At 39.7% G+C, this 19,831-nt stretch overlaps 1 protein-coding gene across 5 annotated transcripts in view; it reads left to right on the forward strand.

Moving 5' to 3' along the window:
• LARS1 (leucyl-tRNA synthetase 1) overlaps positions 1 to 19,831 on the forward strand; it is a 59,744-nt gene that overhangs the window by 30,924 nt on the left and 8,989 nt on the right. For all 5 annotated transcript variants that reach the window (XM_081317328.1, XM_081317325.1, XM_081317327.1 and 2 more), the window contains 10 exons: positions 2,012 to 2,069; positions 3,383 to 3,446; positions 4,972 to 5,155; positions 5,385 to 5,475; positions 7,581 to 7,721; positions 7,842 to 7,982; positions 8,072 to 8,182; positions 10,354 to 10,464; positions 16,358 to 16,462; positions 17,969 to 18,064. In XM_081317328.1, coding sequence (XP_081173454.1) covers positions 2,012 to 2,069; positions 3,383 to 3,446; positions 4,972 to 5,155; positions 5,385 to 5,475; positions 7,581 to 7,721; positions 7,842 to 7,982; positions 8,072 to 8,182; positions 10,354 to 10,464; positions 16,358 to 16,462; positions 17,969 to 18,064 — 1,102 coding nt within the window. The remainder of the gene's footprint in view (positions 1 to 2,011; positions 2,070 to 3,382; positions 3,447 to 4,971; positions 5,156 to 5,384; positions 5,476 to 7,580; positions 7,722 to 7,841; positions 7,983 to 8,071; positions 8,183 to 10,353; positions 10,465 to 16,357; positions 16,463 to 17,968; positions 18,065 to 19,831) is intronic.

Raw genomic sequence — 19,831 nt, forward strand, 5'->3', positions numbered from 1 at the left:
TGCGACCCAGCTAATGAGCTTTGAAAGCCTGTTTATCTTACGATGCCTAGAATCCTGTTAGTTACTTTTCCCCTCCTCTCCGTCAAGCTACATTATTTTGCAGATGAAAGTGCTACAATACCAGTAGGTGGGAAAAGCACTCCCGCTAGGATAATTGTTTGTTCCTTCTCTGTCTGAAGGACATCTGGCTTACTTTGCACTACTGAAGCAAATGGGGTGAAATCAGGATCCCGTGCTTGCTGCACAGTGCATTGGAAGGGATGGAAAGTTTTTTACTCTAGGAATTTTCCTTCCCTGTTGTCTCCGACGTAATAATTCTGTGCATTCCTCTGAGTCCTATTTTTATTGCTTCAACTTGTTAGAGGCTAATTTGCTCCAGGCTCTTGAATAGCTATTTTGGTAATTAAAGGGAGCGAGAGAATCTTTGGGAACTATTAAAACTATCCATAATTCTTCAGTACTGTGACCTACAACATGATCTAAGATTCATGCAAGTCATATTAAATGATAAAAGAGATTCTGGTTAAACAAACACCGCTCCAAACAGTATACTTACTGTGTTATATTTTTATTGAACTTACTGAGCCAGTGTTCACCATTTCCACTGGAAAAGTATGTGAAGCCCAGCAATCGTAAAGTGGTAAATTGTATTGAGACAGCCAGGGCCCCTCCCACTTTAAAAATGCAGACATTGGTTGTTAGCATTAGAGTTTCCTCTTCATAACACAAGTTTGATCCAGCAGGTTGTTGGAACAATGTTCTGTAGCTAGATAATGAAAGAGGAATTTTTTTGGCCTTGATGAAAAAAGCTATGCTTGGAGGAAATAAAACACTATTCCAGCAAAGTAGTCATATCCCAATATGAAGCATTTTGGTGGGAGTATCATGATTTTTGGCTGCTATGCATCCTTAGGGGCCAGATGGCTTCCAGGCATTCAGGATTGTACCAGCTAATTCTATTGGAGAGTGCCTGGATAGCCATCTGTAAAATTTAAATAAGTTTGGGTCATGCTTCATGGCAGTGATGTTAACTATACAACTAAATCTATGAAACAGAAGAAAAAAAAATGGGTTGAAGTAATTGCTACAGAAGATGCCAGCTTCACATACTTTTTGAACATGGGGTAGTGAACTTTGCTTTAGGATAAAGACTTGATGCACTGTACTGTTTTATGTACTTAATCAGAGTTTCTTAATAAATTTATATTAAGCTCAGATCATATTGTAGGTCGTAGTACTGCAGAATTATAGCTGGTTCTAAATAGTTCACAAACTTTCACTGACCCCAAAAATTGCTAGACTATTTGGAGCCTGAAGCAAATTTGCTTCCAACTACAGGTAGTCCTCAACTTACAACAGTTCATTTAGTGATCATTCAAAGTTACAATGGCGCCGAAAAACGTGTCTTATGACCATTGTCCACTCGTATGACCGTTGCAGCATCCCCGTGGTCATGTGATCAAAATTCAGACACTTGGCAACTGACTCATATTTATGACAGTTGCTGTGTCCCAAGGTCACCTTTTGTGCCCTTCGGATGAGCAAAGTCAACGGGGAAGCCAAATTCACTTAACAACCATGTTGCTAACCTAACAACGGCAGTGATTCATTTAGCAACTGTGAAAGAAAGGTTGTAAAATGGGGCAAAACTCGCTTAACAATTGTCTTGCTTAGCAACAGAAATTTGGGGCTCAGTTGTGGCCGTAAATCAAGGACTACCTATAGACAACAAATTCCTCTACATTATCCCTTTAGCAAAGTATTTTGGTGCTCTGTTTCAAGGTAAGTCGTAAATCGAGGATTACCTGTATTTGATGGGAAATAATACACAGAGGAATACAGAGAATTATTACTTTATTGGCCTAGCCAATAAGGGAAAAAAGCATTCCTAAAATAAAGAATAGTGCAGCCAGGAGTGTTTTTAAAACAGTGCTGTTCTCTAAACATTAAAAGATTGTTTTGAATATGACAAATCTTGTGGAACAATGGAACTTTTGTCTCTCCAATGCAGAGAAAAATGGCCTGTAGCTGTCAGAGCAAATGGGCATCTGCTCCTTAATTCAGAGAAGGTATGCTATCTTTTTGAATCTATACTGAACATTTCTGATTCCATGGCAGTGAACTAAATCCTTTCTCAGTTTAAGGAGCAGCAAGTAATATATATTCATTTGTGATATTGCCCAGGAAAGCTGAAATTACATGACTTAAAAGTTCTTTTTCCCAATGTGGAGAAACAAGCATACATTTTATGGAACATTTCATTGTTAAGACTTTCCTGTCCACATTGTTTTTCTAGCATATAAACCAGACATGTCAAACACAAGGCCCGGGGGCCGGATCCAGCCCGCGAAGTGGTTTCATGCGGCCCGCAAAGCCATCCTGGAAACAGTGGGGGAACGGCCCCCACTGCCTTGGCCCTGGCCCAGAGACCCTCCTTCTGCCAGAGACCCTCAGATCTGTCCCACTCCTGCCCAGGCCCCCATAGGCCCCCTTGATGTGAACGATGTAGAGCTGGCCACGCCCACCCAGTAGGCCATACGCACTCTAGCCACGCCCATCCAGTAGGCCACACCCACCCAGGCCACGCCCACCCGGCCCCTTGAGGGCAACCGCAATGCTGATGCGGCCCTCAATGAAATTGAGTTTGACACCCCTGATATAAACAATAGATACATATTAGCTTTTTTTATTAATCCAAAGAGACATTTTGTAGTGCATGTCAAATATATATTGGTGGTCCTTTTCTGTTCTTGAATCTTACTGAAACCTTGGTTTCTTTAAATATACTTTTAAAAGAGAATAACTTTAAGCTTTTAACAAATGAAATTTCATAACACAGTTTTTTTCAGAATCTTGCACAAAAAAGGTTGAGGTTCCTATTGACAGTGTTGAGTTTGAACTGTAGAACTGATATTAATACACATAGTCCAAAGAACTGGAATGGAGAAAACTTTCTAATGTTGAGTCTGACTCCTAGTGACTACATGGACACACCCATGTTTGTTTGTAGATATCACAGCCAAAATAGATTGTCACTGTCTTCTACAATATTTTAGTGTCCCCCCCCACAGTTTAGTCTATATAGCCTTCTTGATTTGATTTATATCTCTGAGGTTTCCTGATAGTTTCCCCCACTATCAGTCAGGGTTTTTCAAGATTTGTTGAGGGCAGCTTGATGCTTACAAGTTTGTCTATATGTATTTTGTCTGTGTGTGTTGCCTTGGTGGCAGATTTAGCAATGCTCTTTTTCATGACTAACATGAAAATATACTTCTCTTTCTTTGCCCCCATTAGATTTAAGTTTGGGGCATGATTTTCATAGATAGACCATCTTTTAAATATAATTATTTATATAATTTTCTCCTTCTGATTTTGTTAACAGATGTCTAAATCTACAGGCAATTTTCTTACTTTGAGTCAAGCTATAGATAAATTTTCAGCTGATGGTAAGAAGACACATTGCATTATGTTTGAATTTTGAAAACTCTGTGTGGCTGAATAATGTATCAGGAATATAATGTCTGTCTTATAATATAGTTTATATTACCCATTTTATAGCAGTTTATCTAATCAAACAGACTTCCCTGTTTTTAAAAGAGAAAATCTTGTTTACCAGCTTTTGGAAACTGCATACGAAAAACCTAAATGCATATACCCTATTGGAAATTTAACAAATCAAAAATGAAATTTTTACACTCACTTTAAGTTCTGGTGTTCCTTCCCAATGAAAATACTTCCACTGTATTGCAAAGTGACAGAGTCACATTCTCTAGAGTCTAGGACACAGGTCTGCAACCCGTGGCTCCGGAGCCGCATGCGGCTCTTTCAGCCGTCTCCTGCGGCTCCCAGTCCTCTGCCATGCGCAGTCCAAAAAAAAAAAAGGTGGGACTAAAAAAGTTCAACCAATCAATTCAAATATGCAGGGTAGGTGCATATCTCGCCTTGGCTCCACTCTTCAGTCAAACCCTGTTCTGCGCATGCACGCATGTGCACACATTTTTTGTGGCTCCCAGTTTTTCCTTTTGTGAGGGAACCGGTTCCGAGTGGCTCTTTCACTGTTTCATGTTGCTGACTCCTGGTCTAGGAGATTTGAGGTACTAGCTACTTTTCCCAGTTGTCCATGTGTGCTTTACGATGTACAGCCACTTTGTTTCATTGGTAATCCTAAGGAAATGGTTGCTTGTGTGTTCATGCAAACACAGAGAAAGCCAGGGAGCAACACCAAACCTTCAGGTGAATGAAACTTTTTGGGTGGCATAAATAAGGATAAAGGAAGGCTGAGTGCCAAAAAATTGAGACCTCTGAACTATGGTGCTGGAGAAGACTCCTGCGAGACCCTTGGATTGCAAGGTGTTCAAACCGGTCAGTCCTGGAGGAGATCAACCCTGACTGCTCTTTAGAAGGCCAGATCCTGAAGCTAAAACTCAAATACTTTGGCCACCTAATGAGAAGGAAGGATTCACTGGAGAAGAGCCTAATGCTGGGAAAGGTTGAGGGCAAGAGAAGAAGGGGACGACAGAGAATGAGGTGGCTGGATGGAGTCACTGAAGCAGTAGGGGTGAGATTAAATGGACTCCAGAAGATGGTAGAGGACAGGAAGGCCTGGAGGAACGTTGTCCATGGGGTCGCAATGGGTCGGACACGACTTCGCAGCTAACAACAACAACAACAGCAAAATAGGGATGCTTTACTTACTTAACTTGTTATGAAAAGTGCCTCTTGAATGCTTTGCATAGCCCAGGGGTAGGCAACCTTGGCTCTTTTATGACTTATGGACTTCAACTCCCAGAATTCCTGAGCTAGCATGGCTGGCTCAGGAATTCTGGGAGTTGAAGTCCATGAGTCATAAAAGAGCCAAGGTTGCCTACCCCTGGCATAAGCCTTACCTCTCAGCAGGAGTGATGTCTCCCGGCTGTTGGCTGCACGTCTTTTGCTGTTGCTCTAGAAAGTGAAACCTCTTTTCCCTTTCAGGCATGCGGCTGGCGCTGGCTGATGCAGGTGATACTGTTGAAGATGCAAACTTTGTGGAATCCATGGCAGATGCTGGCATTCTCCGCCTATACACATGGGTGGAGTGGGTGAAAGAAATGCTTGCTAACTGGGACAGTTTAAGAAGTGGGCCTGCCAGAACCTTCAACGACAGGGTCTTTGCCAGGTATCCTTGAGGAATGGTCAACTTTTTTGCTTAAAGGAAAGTAGGTTTTCTAAAAAATAAAATAAAAATAAAAATAAAAAATTATTATTATTTTTTTACAGCAATCTTGCATGATCCTATGGTAGTATTGCATGATCCGACCTCATTTATGGCAATCTTAGAGGATTCCGTCACGAAACCTCGGATTTAATTCTAATTCTACTCTAATTCTAGCTTTCTTCTCCCGTAGTGAAATGAATGCAGGCATAATAAAGACAGATCAAAACTATGAGAAGATGATGTTTAAGGAAGCTCTTAAAAGTGGATTCTTTGAATTTCAGGTAGGGTACGTGTTCTTCCGAATATAGATGATTACACATTCAATTCTGCTTTCTAGCACAAATGTTGTCTGAGTAAATTGCAACAAATTTAAACTTGTGTATTAATAGTATGCTAAAACAAACCAGTATAAAACAGCGTATAAAAGAAAGAACATCTCCAATGATAATGTTTATGCATTTGAATGATTTTTTTTACATTAGATTAGATTAGATTAGATTAGATAACCTTTATTGTCATTTTTTTCCTGTGGCGAGAACGGCACACATTAAAAATGAAACTTAGTTGCTTGCTCCCAAAGCGTACATATACAATTTTTCCTTTGATTACTTCAAGCTACAAATTACAGTCATTACAGATTTTCACATTCTGTCTTTTTTTTTAAAAAAAAGTTTGATTTTTAAAAAAAATATTGTGAGATTGGTCTATCTTACGAAGGCGAGGGGGAAGAAAGCTGCCTCAGTACTAGAGGCCCAGGGGGTGGTGCTATAGAATACTTTTCATCCGCTCTCTGCTTTCAGTTGGCCAGAAAATCAACAAAGGCTGTGGAGGCTCTGTCTCTTTGGTATGGTAGATTAGAGGATGGATGCCAGGTGAGATAACCCCTAAAACGGGTAGGCAACCTTGGCTCTTTTATGACTTGTGGACTTCAACTCCCAGAATTCCTGAGCCAGCATGGCTCAGCTTGGAAACCTCTCCCTTTCCCCTCAGCATGGCTGGCTCAGGAATTCTGGGAGTTGAAGTCCACGACTCATAAAAGAGCCAAGGTTGCCTACCCCTGCCCTAAAAGGTAAATGCAGGCAATGAGAGCTATCTAGACACTACTATATGGAGCGGGAGATAGAGGCAGAGTGTGAAGAACCAGAGGACTTTTGGAAGATAAAATTTTAAACCACCGCACCTCTATCCTATGAATTCAGTTGTGCTGCTACAAGAGGTTTTACCAGTAAGTAATGTGAAATTTTATGTTGGAAAGCTCATCTTCGCTATCACCTTGACTTTATTTATTTTTGTTAAATATGTTTTGTTTTGTTTTGTTTTTACATAAAATCACCTAATATTTGGTAAACAGCGTGTTGTCTGGGTTTCTATTTAAAAAACAATAACAGTTAGTTTCCGTAATTCTGTAGTCCACATAATAGCTTTGCTTGATGTTCTTTTCTTCCAATAATCTTTTACCAATCTTGAATTAATACAATTCTTATTATTTGGATAAATAACAGTTAAATATAGACATTTTTCTAATATCTCTGTGAATAATAACCACATCCATACAAAGCTTCTTTTCTAACTGATCAGTCAAGATGATCAGTTATCACCTTGACTTTATTGTGTAGACTGCAATCTGAAAAGAAAACAGGCAATCAATAGCTAACCCAACTGTCTTTTCCTGCATGTCCAGATTGCAGTCCATTTCCATGTTTCCTCCTGTCATTGGTATTTATTCTAAGGCCATTTTCCTTTTCCCTCTCTCCCCCAACACTATTCTATAACATTGTCACAATTAATAAAACTAGGATTCTGCAGCAGCAACAGAGGCCAAATAATTAAAGAAAAAGAGAAATGAATAAAAAACTCTATTCTGCTACCAATTGCTCATAAGAAGGAGAATGTTTTTCATAATTGTCCATGAGGTGTCAGCAGTTCCCCAATATATACACAATAGTTAGTAATAACTTGCCCTGACTCCTTTGCACAACCAAATTCCAAGGATATGGTTCAGCTCTCTGAACTCTACAAGCATAATAATAGATCATATTTATTGCCTCTATTTCCCACACTTCTTTATAGTAGCTTTTGATATTGGATGATCCAAATGAGACGTACATGCTATACCACTGCAGTTATCCTTGACTTTTATGTCTATACTGATGGACGTCTCTTTTAGAAACCTTCATAATATAAAGCTATGCAATATCCAACTGGCAGGGTTTTATTTGGTTCTCCTTCTAGCTGATCGTTAGGTCCACAAAATTAAATAAGTCCCTTTTAATAATCGTGTTTTGGAAGTGTGAGTAGTTTACAAGCCAGGCAATGGCCTTTTACGCTGTCTTTTTCCCTGACAGTTGGAATGGTTTTGACAGTGGTTTTGTTGGCTCTCCTTCAGGCAGCGAAAGACAAATATCGGGAACTGGCCGTAGAAGGAATGCACCGAGAATTGGTCTTCCAGTTTATTGAATCACAGACCCTCCTGCTAGCTCCAATCTGCCCTCATGTGTGTGAATATATTTGGAGCTTGCTGGGCAAGGTACCGCTTTTCATTCACTGGTGAACGAGGGAGGGATTGTATGTTACAGAATGATGGGAATATTGCATCAAATTCTTCACACACACACACCCTCAACCCATGCGTGTGTTAACTATAAAGGCTGAATCCATCATGAAGACTTCCTGGCCTGTACCTGGGGTAGTAGATGAAGTCCTGGTCCAGTCTTCCCAGTACCTGACAGAAGTAGCCCATGATCTCCGTCTGCGTCTAAAAAACTACATGGCACCGGGAAAAGGAAAAGTAAGCACCCACGTCCTTTTTCCTGCGGTTCTTTTTTTAAAAAAAATTCATGCATTTTGCTGAGCAAGACTTCTCTCGCTGTTTTCTAGAAGGGCAACAGAGAAGTACCACAGAAGCCATCCCACTGCACCATTTATGTGGCCAAGAACTACCCTCCGTGGCAGCACACTTCCCTGTCGGTTCTGCGAAAACATTATCAGGTGATCTGTCCTGCTTAAGGTTTCTTCAAATATTTCTATCCTCCTGCTTAGGCAAATGGGGATCATTGCCGGCGGGTAACGCCCAGGGGGAGGGCCTTCTCAGTGGGTGCGCCTGCCCTCTGGAACCAGCTGCCCGTGGAGCTGAGGACTGCCCCCGACCTCCGTTCATTCCGCCGGGACCTGAAGACCTGGCTCTTCGAGCTCTCTGGCCCAGGCTGAGGATTTTAATTTTATTTTTAATTTTAATTGGGGTTTTTATTCTCTCAGGGACTATTATAATCTTTTTAATTGTTTTTAATTTTTGTATTTCCTGTTTTAATTCCCTGTAAACCGCCCTGAGTCCTTCGGGAAAGGGCGGTATACAAATCCAAATAAATAAATAAATAAATAAATAAATAAATAAATAAATAAATAAATAAATAAATAAACAAACATGGACTTAAAGCTGGCCTGATAAAATACACATCCGGCGCCAGTCTGAATAAATCTTTAGGAAAATAGAAAAGCACTTCTCATTTGCCAGGCTTTTAACTTTTCATTGATTTTAGGGGTATGAATTTAACCTTTCATTACGTCGTTTGTCCCATCATGCTTTGTGTTTTTTTTTCCCCTTTATTGCAAGTCGTCTTGGGTGCTTTACGTAAACTGAAATAAATAAATAATTAAAATAGTAATTAACAACAATTAATTATTAAATAATAATTAAGCACGGAAAGTTATTTGAATGTGGAGGGAAAGGAACGCAATACACAAATACCTGCAAAAAAAAAAAAAGCAAGTCACTAAACTCTCCTTATGCCCCATTTTATTAACTTATGAGCCGCATATTTAATTTTTGCCACAAGACTAAATGGAACAAAGGAGAGGCCACTAGCTCTAGATGCTGGGAGAGCTTTCACACTTCCATCTAGACAGCTTAGAGAGCATGTGGGTTGCCTTACCTGGACTTCTAGGTTTGTTTGTTTGTTTGTTTGTTTGTTTATTTATTTATTTATTTATTTATTTATTTATTTATTTATTTATTTATTTATTTATTTATTGGATTTATATCCCGCCCTATCTCCCGAAGGACTCAGGGCGGCTATAGGTTGCTGCAGTGAGGACAGTCGCAAACCATTGCAAGAACAATATTTGGGATTTTGAAGTGGCAATGTAATAGAAGTATCCTTAGGCTAGTGGAGGTACATCATACTTTGCTTTGGGGGGGGGGAAAGAAGGACATTTGCTTCTGTTCTCCCCTCCCTCACCCCCCCCCACCCCATTTTGGCAGCACAGTCTTGGAGAATTCATAGGGACTGAACAGGATTTGCATCTTTCCAGACACCTTGCTTTGTTAGCTTGAAATAACCTACTTTTTTTTTGTTGTCGCTGCAACTCTTATCTGGCTGAGAAAAGTGAGTTATAGACGTAGCATTCAAAAGCGATGCCTGGAACAGAAATGTCTTTCTTTCGCAGTTTTATGATCCTGCAAGCCCAGTTCGGTCTGTCAACATTGCATCGTAGGCTGTCGTATCTTTGACAGCCAATTGTTTCCTTTTCCTTTGCTTTTGTAGTTCAGGTAGCCAGCAAGAATCAGGAGCCCTCTTGATATCTTTGTGGACAGCTCAGCAGGCTGGGTGTGATTACTCAGCTGTGTTCTGCTCGCTGGACCACAAATTGCGACAGCCCGAGGGAATAGCTGTCCTAAATGATTTTGAGCAAGGTGTGATATTCAGAGCATGGCCACATATAGAAACATGGCTTAGCAAGATGGAGGGGTTCCCAGTGGGTTTCTGTACTCGTTAAGGAATAACTTTTAAACAGCAGCATTTAAAATTGGGGTGAAACAGCTCTTCGGTTAGATTTCATAAAGAGATCTACAAAGATGCTTAAGCAAATAGAAATGTTAGCAGATAATTGTAGAAACAAATTAGTTTGTCAATTTGACTGTTCTCCCAACCTTCTCTTTGGGGGGAAGATTGTGGAGAAGATAGCTGGGTTATAGCTTCAGAAAGTCCTGAAGGAAGCAGATTACCTGCACCATTTCACTGAGTTTCAGAACTGGGTACAGTACTGAGACTGGGGAAGGTCAAATAAATAAATAAATCCAACTGAGGAGTATGTGTGCTTTCTTTTCCTGTAGAACTGTCAACAGCACTATAATTGGATCTTGTATGTTTTTTTCATTGTAGACCAATGGAGGACAGCTTCCAGACAACAAAATAATTGCCAGCGAACTCAGCTCCTTGCCAGAACTGAAAAAATACATGAAAAGGGTTATGCCTTTTGTAGCAATGATTAAGGTCAGCCTTTTGCTATTTATTGCTACAATTCTGCTTATAGGCTCGCTTCTTGCATTTTATCAGATTCCTGGAAATTACGCAGAGATGTGGAAGAAAATGTGAGTATGACACAGAATAGAATAGTGAAGAGGAAATGCAACATGTTTTTTTCCTTGGAAGATTCAGAGGGAGAAAAGAATGAGCAGGATCATAGAAATTGTTTCCCATCAGAACTATTTCTGTTTCAGATTATTATGTGTTTTGTATGAGATGTCTTGATATAATATAATATTCATTCATTCATTCATTCATTCATTCATTCATTTAACAAATAACTCAAGGCAGTGAACATATCCAATACACCTTTCTCCTCCTATTGTCCTCACAACAACAACCTTGTGAGGTGAGTTGGCCCAAGGTCATCCAGCTGGCTTTCAGGCCTAAGGCAGGACTAGAATTCACAGTCTCCTGGTTTCTATTCCAGTTCCTTAACAAGTAGACCAAACTGGCTGTCTTTTAACTTCTTATATTGTGGTGAGGTATGGTTGCTGTCTTTGGGGGGCATATAGCAAAGAATCTTGCTTCTTTTTAATCAGATTGAGATGCTGCAATTTGGAGCTTCTGGGACTTTTCTGATTGTTATGGATAACTTTTATCAGAGTAGTTTCTCTGATTGCTAACAAACTTTGACAATTATGCTTGTACAATTTACTCTATTCTGACTTAAGTTTTCACCCAGCTCAGTCATATCAGTGTGTAACTTCTGATAAAATATTATCCATGTAGTTGGTGTGCAGCATCCTTAGTATCTTTCAACTTAACCGGCGGAACAGATGCTTGGTAAAACAAGCTGAAGCTTAATTCTGGCAAGATGGCAGATTTTTGGATAGGGAGTATATTGATTTGAATAGAGGATTTTATCTCTTTTGGCTAAAGTTGTACTTTTTTCCTGAAGAGCCAGAACCATAGCTGGACCTGCAGTTGAAGAACCAGACTCTTAACTGTCTATGGAAGCCCAAGTAGGGGTGGTAGTCTCATTATTGCTATATAATTTGTATTACTAAGTCAGCTTCAATCCTAACTAGAGAAATATCACCTGGCTATTGGTTATGACTGGCCTCGTTACATCCAGGTTAGACTGTAAAATATTTCATGTAGGCTGGCCTTTGAAGACAAACCTCATATCTTATCTTTCCTTCTGGAGCTATGAACGTATTATTGATGTTTATTGCTCAATATACACTGTAGTTTGTAATGGCATTTCATTTAAATTATTTTTATTTAACATTGCTTATGTGTATTAGGATATACTAATATGTGTTGTGAAATACAACTTGGGGGGGGGGGTTAGGAAACACATACAATAAAAGGTGAGCAGGTTGATGATTTAAAGTGGACAGGGCTGAATTTTTCCATGGGGTTACTCGGTTGGAGTTTTTTGAAATTGCCTTGCGCTGCCGTTTTCAGCTGATTGCTTGCTTAAATGATGAAAGACCAGTTGCTGAATTTAGACTGCATGTTTCAGGGGGTGGGTAGAAGCAGGGATGTAGGTGACAGTATAGGTGGCTCTCCCCTGATAAATATCTTGTACTGACAGGTTCCTTAAGATTGTGCTTTGAAATATTACAGATGGATCTCAGTCAATCAATTAAATATTTAAGAATGTAAAACCTTGTTTGTGGCCAAGGTTTACTTAATCACAATTTGCTAAAGAATTTGCTAATGTTTAATTTACTTCCAACTGGGAATATACTTGAATTCAAATTAGAATTCAGCCCAGGTAGGAAAAACAGTATCAGTTCAGCAAACTTTAAAAATCTGAACTAAAATACTAAATTATACTAGTGGTTGCATTTTACTTGCTGTGTTCCTTGGATTGGAATTGAATTGTTATTGGAAAATACCTTCTTCTATCTGTGGCTGCAGCAAGGATTTCCATTCTGTTCTGTGGCTTCTGGTTGCAACTCTGTATAGTAGTCTGTCTTCTCAAAGAGAAAGATTCTGTGATGTTTTCATAATGGGGGAAAAACAATAAAAATGTTTTATTTAGGCCACATTTATATTTTCTTCCTTCAATATGAATTATCTGAAGTACATTAGAAATCTTAATAGATTTTTAGTGCATATGTTGAAAATATTCTGCAATAAAATTGTGTGTCACTTGATGATGAACACAGAGAGTAAAGTAAGGCTATGATAATATATTTCACAGCAAATATTAATTTTAATGAGTACTTTGTGCTTCAAAAAAAGGATAGATTTTTATTTTTTTGGAATGTAAGAAGGAACATTTCCCCCATTTGTGTACAAGTTGGTTTGTTTCTCTTGGGGGAACATGTAAGCCCCATCTTATTGCAATCTTATTGCATTCTTTCACCAAGTGACAAAATTAGTGGACCAGAGGAATGCTGTGGATATAATTTTCTTGGACTTCAGTAAGATTTAATAAAGAAGATCACAACCTACTTTTTGATAAGATAGAAAAATGTGGGTTAAGACAGCATCACCACCAGATGGATTTGTAGCTGGCTGACCTGCCACACTCAGCATGTGGTCCTCAATGGAACTGCATCTACATGGAGGGAAGTGTGTGGTGGGGTACCCCAGGGCTCTGTTCTGGGCCTAGTGCTCTTCAACAGCTTCATCAATGATTTGGATGAGGGGATAGATGGGGAACTCATCAAATATGCAGACGACACCAAGCTGGCAGGAATATCCAACACTCCAGAAGACAGGCTTAAGATACAGGAGGATCTTGATAGACTTGAACACTGGGCGCTATCTAACAAAATGAAATTCAGTGGTGAAAAAAGTAAGGTTCTACATTTAGGCAAGAAAAACCAAATGCACAGGTATAGTATAGTTGTACCTTGCTCAATAGTAGTAACTGTGAGAGGGATCTCGGAGTCCTAGTGGACAATCACTTAAATATGAGCCAGTAGTGTGCTGCAGCTGCCAACGTAGTGCTAGGCTGCATTAACAGAGGGGGGTAGAATCAAGATCACGTGATGTATTAATACCACTTTACAATGCCTTGGTAAGGCCACACTTGGAATACTGTATCCAGTTTTGGTCACCATGATGTAAAAAAGATGTTAAGACTCTAGAAAGAGTGCAGAGAAGAGCAACAAAGATGATCAGAGGACCGGAGGCTAAAACATAAAAAGAATGGTTGCTGGAATTGGGTATGTCTAGTCTAATGAAGAGAAGGATGAGGGGGTACATGATAGCAGTGTTTCAATATCTCAGGGGTTGGCACAAAGAAGAGGCAGTCAGGCTGTTCTCCAAAGCACCTGAAGGCAGGACAAGAGGCAACGGATGGAAACTAACCAAGGAGAGAAGCAACCTAGAACTACGGAGAAACTTCCTGACAGTGGAATTAATTAATCAGTGGAACAACCTGCCTCCAGAAGCTATGAATGCTCCAACTCTGGAAGTTTTTAAGAAAAGACTGGACAACCATTTGTCTGAAATGGTATAGGGTTTCCTGCTTGAGGAGGCAGTTGAACTAGACCTCCAATGTCCCATCCAACTCTACTACTACTACTACTACTACTACTACTACTACTATTCTAGACACACACTCTTTGCGAGGGTGAAGGTTTGTTCTCCGATCTAGAGGATTGGTTTCCAAACATTTTGTTGCCAGGCTAGGTAACACTTCCAGCGGAGTTTACGTGGTCAGTGTCAGTGTTCTGTTTATAAGGGTTTCATGTGGTAAGTAGGTGTTGTGATATGTCAGTTGTGGGTGTGTGAAGTGAGGGTCTTGTGATGAGTCTTGTGATGGGGAGGTCATGTCAGATGAGGGTCACTGGGAGGTGCAGTGCTGGTTGGGGGGGCTTGCGTGGGTTGGTTGAGAGTCGGTGCCGTCTCTGGTTGGCTGTGCGGTTGATTTGGATTGTGAGGGTTTTGTAGGCTGATTGTAGGCCGATGTGTCTGTTGATGGAATTGCTTATTGCAGGGGTCTTCAAACTTGGCCCTTTTATGACTTGTGGACTTCAACTGAGCTGTGCTGGCTCAGGAATTCTGGTAGTTGAAGTCCACAAGTTATAAAAGGGCCACATTTGAAGACCCCTGGCTTCTGGAGTGCCAGACTTTGATGAACTCACAAGCATGGCGGGTGGTAGCATGGTCAATGATTCTGGTGTTGCTCCAATCAAATTGATGCTGTTCGGTGTCAGTGTGGGTAGAAATTTAAGGATTTGGGATTGTGGCATTTGACTGCCAGCCAGTGTTTGTGGATCGTGGTATTTAATTGACATGATGTTTGTCCCATGTAGAATTGGTTGCAATTGTTACAGTTAATTTTGTAAATTACATTGTTTCTTTCATCCTTCTGGATCTTGTCTTTGGTTCTGGATAATTCCTGGCGGAGTGTGGCTGTGGGTTTGTGGGCTATTGCTGTTCCTAGGGCTTGGAGAATTCTGGCTGTCATTTCCAACACCCCTTTTGTGTATGGTAGGGTTAGTTTTTGTGTGACGGTTCGCTGTGTGGTGCATTGTGGTTTGGGTGCTGTGTGTTTCCCAGGATCAAATTCACACATGAAGAGGAAACAGACAAAAGACTCTCCTTCCTTGACGTTGACCTAAGGAGATTAGACAATGGAGAACTGCAAACCTGTGTCTATCGCAAACCCACTCACACAGACCAGATCCTCAGCTTCACAAGCAACCACCCCACCACACTTAAAAGAAGCTGCATCCAGACCCTCTTCAGAAGGGCCAGGACACACTGCAGCACCACAGCATTAAGAAAAGCAGAAGAGAAATGGCTGCTTGACGTCTTTCTCCCCAGCGGCTATTTGAAAAACTTTGCATTTAAACACACAGCACCCAAACCACAACGTAGCTACAGATATTTGCCACTATCGCACACAGTCTTTATTTTCCTCAGTTCAGCACTAATCAAATGGTCTTTTCGTGCTGAAACACAAAGCTTTCAGGATAGGAGGAGAAGGATAACAGTTATTTTGGATTGGGAATTTGAGTTGCTATTGCTTTACCACTATAATTATCTGCTTTCCCCTTGCCAAACACCTTGGTAGTAGCCATACTGCACCATTGATTTTGCAGTATTCAGCTTCATTATTTTGTAACTTTTATTGTCTTTATTGGGCACTTCTAAAGGAGGTATTAATTTTAGTCTGAATTGAGTAGGTATGTAGACTCATACCTCATTTGCCTTGGAACATTGTGTTGCTTACCAATTCTCTTGCAAGGACAAAAAGGCTTGTCACTGCATGTGTATTATGAGTTGGCAAAAAAACCCACAACCCCCCCCCCCCAAAACCACTATATAGCAAGACCTAGAGAAACTGGGGACTAATTCCTTGAGCCAGTCTTCAACACTGCAAAGGAATCTCTAAAAATTTAAATTCAGCAAGCTGTTGGAGGGAGGCAAAGGATACCCTGTTAAAGTATATGAATCTCCTCATATGACTTCTGATCCGCAAGTTCTATTTACTTTCAAAATCTGTTCCTCAGAGATGTCTTTTTTATGTGCTTCCCAGAGTTGCTGGGAGTCAGGTGGCATGTACATTTAGTTAATATAATAATAATAATAATAATAATAATAATAATAATAATAATAATAATAATAATAATAATAATAATAATAATAATAATAATAATATGATGATGATGATGATGATGATGATGATGATAATAGAAAGTTTTCTGTTTTAAAATATTTTTCTAACTGTATTTTTTAAATATTGAAAAGTATATCCAAGACAAAAACAAGTTACTTTTAAGAGTTTTCCAAATTGTGGCTGGAATTGGCAATCTTCTGTAAACTCTAATGGCACTGTTGGGACTCATAGACCAGCTGGGAAGCCTACTAGAAAAGTTTTATTTTATCAAAGGTTTGCTTGGCATTGATCCACTTTAAAACTTGTGCTTTTTACTGTTGGTAGGAAAATTTGGAGAAGAAGGGCTCCCATGTGCTTGATCTGGAGCTGGAGTTTGATGAACAGGCTGTCCTGCAGGAGAATATAGTCTATTTGACAAATTCCTTAGAGGTGAGCATTTGCTATGAAACGTTAATGATATTCAGCTCTTGATAAGATTCAGTGTTGCTGGAAAATGTCTATATCATTGTCTTTCAATTTTGGTAACTTAAGATGTGTGGACAACTCCCAGGATTCCCCAACCAGCCTGCTGGCTGTGGAATTCTGGGAGTTGAAGTCCACACATCTTAAAATTTGCAAATGTGGAAAAATACTGCTCAATATCCTTGGACTGTTTATCTTCAATTCCTAGCTAGGGATACAGTCTATCTTCAAGCTGTATATGTGCGTGTATATACTGTACACATGGGTCTGTAAAAGAAAACTGCACATTTATCTTTCATTTTGAGTCACAACAATCCATCCTAGGGTTATGCAGCTATTCAGGCTGGAAGTGAAAAATTGGGTTCAAGCAGGTGGCTACCCTTGATGAATCTATGAGTGCCTCTTTAAAGAAGCCGCATCTTTTCCCAGACTTGTACAGTAGCTACTCATCCCAAGAAAATACACCTTTGAACTAAGATGGAACAGCAGTTGCAATCATTTTGTAACCTGCCAATGACTGCTTAATGCAGGGGTGTCAAACTCACAACGTCACGTGACGGGTCGCGACGTATTGCGGCTTTTTTTGCCATTGCCGGCAATGGGGCAGGCGTGGTTTCGCTATGATGCATCTGGCCCGCGGGTTGGCAGTTTGACACCCCTGGCTTAATGCAAGGATATGTTTTTCAGAGGCTGCATAACTACCTCTTATCAAATTCAGGAAAAGGCGTGGCTTCTTTAAGGAGCCATTTGCATATGTACCAAGTGTGCTGTTGTCTCCTCTGAAGCACCTTTTTCATTTCTGATCTGGTTAGCTGCCTAATCCAATCCTATATAATGTTGGCAAATGAGAAATACTTAGAGAAAGAATTCATCCAGAATTAGAGCCCTGAAGTCAATATTAATGATCTTTTATAATAGTAACGTGTTCCTTTCTTATTGCCATCTGATTAGATGTGTGTTACCTTATTGAAATTATTGCCCCCCCCCAAATTGAGAAAATTATTGGAAATTCTCAGTCTTTTTTGAGCAGTGTTTATTCCCTCTTTAATGTTAATGTATTTATCTCAATAACTAACGTCTGCATAAGTATTGGGGCTATATTATTGTGAGGAAAAAAACTAGCCTTTTTACTGAGATTTGAACAGTTACTTTGAAGAAAAAATGGCTTTGATGTGTAGGAAAAAATAATGGAATGTTGGAATCTGTCTTGTGCAATAAGCACTAAAGCAATAAAAACATCATATAACTTTGAAACTGTCAAACTTGCCTAAAGTGGAACATTTCCTGGCTCAGACTTCACATTTAAATCTATAGAGAAAAGGGATCAAACCTGTGGAATTTTTTTAAAATAAGAACTCATTGCTAAATAAAGCCAATTTTTGTGGTTAATTAATGAAATTGTTTGATACAATTGAACTTATTAATCCATTTGAACTATTTTTTTTAAATGGCTTCCCCCATTGTCTTCTAAAGCTGGAACGTATCGAATTAAAATTTGCCTCTGAAGGAGATGAGAAAATTAAAGAAGACTGCTGTCCTGGAAAGCCATTCTGCGTATTCAGAGTAGAAGTAAGTTTGTTTTTTTTGGTTTCTTCTTTTGTCCCTGCAGAAATGTTATCCCCAGTGGTTTGTTGTATTCTGAACAAATCAGTGAGAGCTTTTCACTTACCTTAGTCTTCCATCAAACTTCTGCTTCCATATTTCCTGTATCTTACCCAGCTAAACCCTGGCAAGGCTGAGTGCCTTTGGGTTTAGATCTCTTTAGGGATTCATCATCTTGGCTACTGGATGGGGTTTCACTGCTCCAAAAGACTCAGTGCACATTCTGTGCTCCAGTAGTGCCCATTCTTGGGCTGGGTGGGAGGCTCTCTTGTCAGACACCCATGTCCTAGTCACCTCCTGAATAGACTATTGTAATGGTGTCTTCATGGGACTGCCCTTGAAGAGTGTCTGGATATTCTTGGTAGGAGCAGTTATGTGCCTTGCAACAACTGCAGACGTGATACCACTGCTGCATAAGTTGCCCTGTTTGCCAGTTTGCTTACACGAATTCAAGGTGCAGGAACATGTTGTAGGTCGCGTTAGCTAGGGCGTTTCATCAACGGGGACCTAGGAGGAAAGCCTTTTCTGCCATGCCCCCCCTCCCCCCATATTGTGGAATATCATTCCCCCTGAGAAGCTGGCCTCAAACCTGTTGGACTTCCAGGAAGCTCTTAAAAATGCTTCTATCAACTAGTTTGGGAGTCATATGGCAGAGTAGAGCCTGCTAGCGTTGCAGCTATTCTGTTTTTTATTTTTTATTTTATCCTTTTTATGTAAATTGGTTGTCGTTAGTGTTTTTTAAAAATATATTTTGATTCTGTGACTCTAAGAGAGTCCTTTTATCTCTCATTTTATCCTTTTATCTCCCATGATTCTGAGATAAAAGGGTATACAAATGTGATAAAACAGTAATAAAATAAAATAAAATCCTAGCGGGAGTCGTAGGATCACAGTCTGGAAGTCATCAGTTGAACTTACAGAACAGAACATGTTTAGGAACATGATGGTAGTAAGGCTAAGGCTGCTCCTGAGGTTTACTTAAGTATTGGGTTTTGGTTACTATAGATTCTTAAGTTGCTGCTTCCTACTTACATCCATAGAATTTACTACAAGTAACAGAACTGAGCCTCCCTTGAAAGATTCACCCCTTGAACTAAATGTTTCTCTTCTCCAAGCTACAACTGTGTCATTCTTTACTGAGATTGCTTTGTGTAGGGCTTGACAAATGATGGGTGAAGTGACTATGGAGAGCACATCTATAGCGTATAAAGACTGGAAGATGAGACAGCTTATCTGTGCTCAATTATTGATGGTAATAGGGCATTAGGGCTCTTTCCCTCTCTTGCTATAATGATATTACTTTAATGTTTAATTTTAATTGTGAATGTGTTTCTGGATAATAGCATTCCTAGAATAAAAAGGATACAAGTGACAACTTTAAGCATAATGAGGAGATTCAGATGCTTTCTGTGTTTATATATTATATCCCTGCTTAACAGTAACTGCTTGCACATCTGGCTTCTATCGCAATATTTAGTTTTGCTTTGTTCTGGAATACAGAATTACTGGATAGGTTTTTAGATCAATTAGCATATATAATTAAATATTTAATAATAATAATAATAATAAGTTGGAAGGGACCTTGGAGGTCATCTAGTCCAACCCCCTGCTCAGGCAGGAAACCTTATACCATTTCAGGCAAATGGCTGTCCAGTCTCTTCTTAAAAACCTCCAGTGTTGGAGCATTCACAGCTTTTGGAGGCAGGTTGTTCCACTGGTTAATTGTTCTAACTG

This window comes from Vipera berus, assembly GCF_964194415.1.
Source record: "Vipera berus genome assembly, chromosome: 2".
Classification (NCBI taxonomy): domain Eukaryota; kingdom Metazoa; phylum Chordata; class Lepidosauria; order Squamata; family Viperidae; genus Vipera; species Vipera berus.